A 6,308-nucleotide genomic window follows, 5' to 3' on the forward strand; every position below is an offset into this window, starting at 1 on the left:
TCATGGTTTAATATGAACAGTCTCATTTCCATTAATAACGATGAACAATTTTACACAAATCTGTTTTTGATCCAATGCTCCAACTGCTGCCGAACAACTGATCAACCAATCACTGAGAGCCGTACCGATGTAGGACTTGAATTTCCATTCCTCCCTTTCTGCTGCTCTCTTCGTTGAACAACTGAACAATCTCCAATTACATTACACTATCTTCAAAAGGTGATTTTTTTTTGCTGCACAATGAATAGGTAAACCAGGGTCTTCTCTGCTGTTATCTTGATAATATCAAGCCATTGGGTTGCTGGTCTTCCTCTTCGCCTTGTTCCTTCCATTCCGCCAACCATGATGTCCTTCACCAGTGATCGCTCTCTTCGTATGATGTGTCCAAAGTAGATGAGTCGTAGCTCGGCGATCCTTCTTTCCAGTGACATGCCTGGCTTGATTTTTTCCAAAATTGATTTGTTAGTTCTTCTTTGTCATCCATGGTATTGATAACATCTTTCTCCAGCACCACAGTTTTCAAGGCATCGAATCTTCTTCTGTCTTGTTCCTTTATCGTGCAGGTTTCGCATCTGTATGTTTCTACAGAATAGACCAGACTATGTACGAGCCATGTCTTCATGTATCATCTATCTATCTATCTATCTATCTATCTATCTATCTATCTATCTATCTATCTATTATATATTATCTATCTATCTATTATCTATCTATCTATTAATCTATCTATCATCTATTATCTATCCATTATCTATCTATCTATTATCTATCTATCTATCTATCTATCTATCATCTTTTATCTATCTATTAATTTATCTAGCTATCTATTATCTATCAATCTATCTATCTATCTATTATCTATCAATTATCTATCTATTTATCTATTAATCTATCTATTATCCATCTATCTATTATCTATCTATCTATCATCTATCTATCTATTATCTATAATTATCTATTATCTATCTATTTATCTATCTATTATCTATCTATCTATCTATCTAGTTATCTATCTATTATCTATCTATCTATCATCTATCTATTGTCTATAATTATCTATCTATTATCTATCATCTATCTAAGCTATGAAATGCAAATAATAATACAAAAATCTGAAAGCAATACATGTATGTTATTTTTCTTTGCTGTTACTTAATTTTTCCACATTTGTTTTTAAATCTAAAAATAAAAACTTAAAAAATAAATGACAAATAAAAACAGAATTTTTGTAATAAAAATATATATTTTTTTATTATTTAAAAAAACTGTCCCATAAGTTAACCAGTATATTAGGATTTGTCATTTTTTTTAAAATAAAATTTAAACTGTATAAACAAAATTGCTGCAGGCCCACAACATGGCCTAGTTAGTAATAGTATATAAAAAGATAGTCATAATCGTTGTAATAAACTCCCAAACTAAAAATGTATCTTTGATTTTTTGGCTAACACTTTCAAGTAAAGAAAGTTGTAAAATTCACTTATTTTCTAATTAGAAAATAAAAACAAACATCACAATATGTATCTATACATCCTAAAAAAATGAAATAAGTCACGTCAGTGGCCGACTAAAAAAAAGCCTTAATTATTAGTGTATTGCTTGTCTGAAGATTAAGTTAAGAAAGTGTCAGACCACTTAATGGGGGTGATGTTGTCCTGTTGTCTCAGCTCTGCTTCTTCTTTTACATTATTGGCTCTCACAGCAGGGCGTCCTTTGGTTCCAATATAAAAGGAGGGCAGGTCTCCATCTGAAACCTTTAGAACAAGAAGATATCATATCCTCCTGACATCTTGGACATTTCTCTTGGCTTAGAGAATAAGTGATGAACTCCAATCTGGTTATGGGGCTCATTGGGTTCCTCTGTGCCTTCCTTACATCGACGACTTGGGGCTTTACTCCTGACGACCTCAAAGACGCCCTATTAAAGAAACTCAACGTAAATCATCTGCCAAAGCTGGTGAAGAGAGACATTGACAATCTGGTGGTCCCACGACACATCCAAAGCAAGTATATCGCCATGCTTCAAAAGCACAAGAAGAGGACTAAGAGATCGCTACCCAGTTTGGCCGGCATCCTGAGGGGCATCCCTGGCAATGCAGGTAGGTCTATGTATTTTTCCTGGAGATGTATGATATATTTTACTCACTCGTATAGCGCCATTAATACCACAGCGCTTTACTGACATCATCCTCACTGTCCTCATTGAGGCTTACAATCAAATTCCCTAAATTTGGAGTGTGGGAGAAAACCGGAGGAGACCTTCTCAAATCTGGGGAGGACATACAAACTCTTTGCAGATGTTGTCCTTGGTGGGATTTGAATCCAGGACCTCAGCACTTCAAAGCAACAATGCTAACCATTGAGCCACCATACCACACACCATAATGTACCGGTATATTACGGGGCGGTGTACCAGACAGGGCTACAAATTCATTACACAATATATAGACATTGTTATGGAAGGATATGTTGCCTTTCACATCCTGATCCAGACCGTGGAACCATATGTCCATATGTTAACGACAGAGTGATGTCCCCAATAATTATGTGCCCCTCTCCGGTAGAGTATGGAACTATTGAGCACATACTAACGGTTTTATATATTAATTCTTCATAGATATCTCTGGCGAAGTGCTATATGCAGATCCCATCAAGCAGACCTTGGCGTTTGGGATGGAGTCCAGGATACCCCAAAATAGCGAAGTAACCATGGCCGAGCTGAAACTCTTCAAGTTGCCTCCTAATACCAAGGGGCTTCCCGATAGACGCTTCAACAGACCAGTGAATAACGCCAGGGTCAGCGTCTACTATGTGGAGGTGATGAAGGACGGAAACAACAGGACGTCATTGGTGGATTCCAGGTAAGACAATATTAGGAATTAATAAATGAATAATCATTCTACATTTTTTTCTTTTTTATGTTTATTTTTTTTATATACAATTGTAAGTACATGGAATTTGTTTTATGTGCATTTCCAGGCTTGTGCCCATTAAAGAATCGGGCTGGAGGAGCTTTGATGTCACCCATGCCGTGCACTATTGGATGAGAAGCAGTGGGGAATCTAACATGCATCTGGAAATCAGGATAGATGGCGAAAGACATGGAAACTATGCTGCCGAGATGGCAAAACTGGTCCAATTCACTACCCAAAACCCATCCGACGACGCGGTGGGCAAACCGGAGCTGGTCCTGTACACGCTCAACCTGGACGACCATGGGTAGGTTCTTGTCTCACTGTGATATTCTCACTGATATGTAAATATTCGTTATTACTAGTATACTAGTATTTGTAGCTATAGAATAGTAGTAGTAATAAAAATAGTATAACTAGTAGTTCTATATAGTAATAATATAATAGTAATGGTACAACTACTGCTAACAATAACACTAATAGCAGTATAATATTGGGAATGGTAATATAATAGAAGCATTAGTAGTTATAATATTATATAACAGCAGGAGTAATACTACTGATAAAAGTAGTAGGAGCAGCAGGAGTAGTAGTGGTGGTATTAAAATAATAATGCGAGTAGTAGTATAATATAGTAATATAGTTGTAGTAGTAATATAATAGTAGCAGAGAATAAAAAAAGTACTAGTGGTAGTAAAATAATAATAATGGTAGTATTATTACAGTAGTAGATAATACGAGACTAGCGGTGTGATTATTAATAGTTAAATAATAGTGGTAGAAGAACTGTAATAGCAGTAGTAGAAGGAGTTAATATATTAGCAGTGGCAGTAATATAATAGGTGTAGCAGTAGATAATATAACAATAGCAGTAGTAGTGGGGACATAATAGTGATAGGAGTAGAAGTTATAATAGAGGTAGAAGCAATAGTGGTAGACAATATAACATTATTAGTAGTGATAATAAAATAATAGTAGTAGTAGAAATGTAATAGTAGTAGCTATAGTAGTAGAGGTTAATATATAGCTAAGCTAGTAGTAGAAGATAATAGAATATTAGCATTAGGAGTGGTAGGAAAACAATAGCAGTAGAGTAGTAAAGTTAGAGTAGCAGTAGAAGTAGTAAAATAATAATAATACAATAGTAGGATTAGTAGTAAGGAGGAAGCGATACGTAAGAATGATGCCAGACAATCGTAACACGCATTACAATACAAGAACAAAAGACAAAGTGCAACACAAAACAATAGAAATATACAAAATCACAAAGATATGAAATGTATAACTAATCTAAAGAGTCTTTCATGGTCTGGCGTGGGGGAAACATGAAACAGTCTGGTGTTTAGCAAGTGGATAAAACACCTAAACTCGGCGTCAGTATCAGATTACTAATCAGGGACTTTTCATTTTAAAATATAATATTATATGTTGAATTTAGAATATATAACTAGTAGGATTACTGTGAATGATGTCACAGCCAAACTGATGAGACTAATAATTATATTAGTGCTCCTATTATTACTAATAACATTACAATACATATACTACTACTATTAATAATAAAAATACATATCCTACTAAAATGCTACTGAACCTAATAATACCTAATAATAAAATACTCATAGTTCTACATTAATAATGTATTTGTAATGTATTTGTCTATATTTGCCCCGTATTCACATGTAAAGCGCCATGGAATAAATGGCGCTATAAAAATGTATAATAATAATAATAATAATAATAACAGACTGCTACTAACAGTAATTATACTACTACATAATAATAATAATAATAATAATAATAAAAAACTCATACTACCAGATAATAATGTAAAGTACTTACACTAAATAATAATAATAACAACATCAATAATTATAATAATAAAGAACTGATACTATCAAATAATATAAAGAATTTACACTAAATAATAATAATAATATTAATAAAAAGAACTGTTACGATTAAATAATAATATAAAGAACTGATACTACATAATAATAATACTATAGAATACTGTTATTACTAAATAATAATAAATGAAAAGCACTAATACCACCAGGTGGTAATATAAAGTACATACGCTAAATAATGAATAATAATAATAATAATAATAATAATAATAATAATAATAATATAGCACTGATACTACTACCAAATAATAATAATAATAATAATTATAATAAGTACTGACAACCTGACAACCAACAATTATAATACTAATACGATTGCTACTAGTGCTAATATAAATATAGATAGTAAAATAATAATGAAACCACTGTTACTCTTAGTATTACAAATATTACAATACTTTTGATACTACAAGTAATAATGATATATTGCTGTTCTTTATTCTACTAATAATACTTGTTATAACACTTATTCTACCACTAATAATGACAATATTATATATAACAATAACGACCCTTTCCTTTGTGTATTATAGCGCCCGTGGAGACTGTTCATCTTCCGGAGCCAAGAAGGACAATATCTGCTGCAGAGAAGAAAATTTTATCAACTTCCGGGAGCTGACCTGGACCCAGTACTGGATCATCGAGCCGGCGGGATACAACGCCTACCGCTGCTCCGGGAGCTGCCGCCAGCCGCACTCTCAGGCCCTACAATACAGTTACGGGGAGAGGATCTGCACCGTGGCGGAAAGCTCCCCTCTGCCGGTCATGTACTTGGTCAAGAAGGGCGACTACACGGAAATAGAAGTGGCCGAATTTCCGAATATGATAGTGGAGAGATGCGGCTGCACAGCGGACAATATTTCCATCATCTAATGACATAACTCCGGTGAGGATTCCACCACGATACCTGACGATGCTTGATGCGTCTCGATGTCCTGAACATCCCCGCGGCTGCCAAACTCTGCCGGAAAAATGGCCGAACACATGAACCCTTCTATCTGTGGAGTAATAGGAATGTTAGAAGAAGCACTTACCTGTATATAGCTCCTGTATATTTATGGTTGTCACTCGATATAGAAAGAGCTGTCATTTGCCAACGTGTTCTTTTTGACTTTCTATGTCTGGATATAAATTAATAAATAACTTTATTACCTGTAGGTTTACATTTGTATTCTTGGACAAGTGTTCGATTTCCCGGCAGCGGCTCCACAAAGTAAATGTAGCATAAGCGTCTCGAGTCACTTTTTGTAACTGCCTTGGATGATAGTGGAGGGTTATAAGGAGGGAACCCCCAATGTTTAAGAATTTCCCATTGGGGACAGTTGAAAAAGGTTCTTTAAATTAAAGGGGTATTCACATCTCAGACATTTATGGCATATCCACGGCTAACGACTCCCTGCTTCACCATTCCATTCACCCGTGTCTGCACCCTATGGATGCTAATACCATTGAATTTGTGACGACAGCTGAGAGACTGGGCCCCCCC

The 6,308-nt window shown here is 34.8% G+C and overlaps 1 protein-coding gene across 1 annotated transcript; it reads left to right on the forward strand.

Annotated features, from left to right (window-relative positions):
- Positions 1-1,822: 1,822 nt before the first annotated feature.
- On the forward strand, positions 1,823-5,979 carry LEFTY1 (left-right determination factor 1). Its single transcript, XM_077292212.1, has 4 exons — positions 1,823-2,099; positions 2,618-2,861; positions 2,980-3,219; positions 5,356-5,979. The coding sequence occupies exons 1-4, from the start codon at positions 1,823-1,825 to the stop codon at positions 5,693-5,695; spliced, it is 1,101 nt and encodes a 366-aa protein (XP_077148327.1). The 3' UTR covers positions 5,696-5,979.
- Positions 5,980-6,308: the final 329 nt, after the last annotated feature.

The sequence above is a fragment of the Ranitomeya variabilis genome, chromosome 2 (genome assembly GCF_051348905.1).
Source record: "Ranitomeya variabilis isolate aRanVar5 chromosome 2, aRanVar5.hap1, whole genome shotgun sequence".
NCBI classification, from domain to species: domain Eukaryota; kingdom Metazoa; phylum Chordata; class Amphibia; order Anura; family Dendrobatidae; genus Ranitomeya; species Ranitomeya variabilis.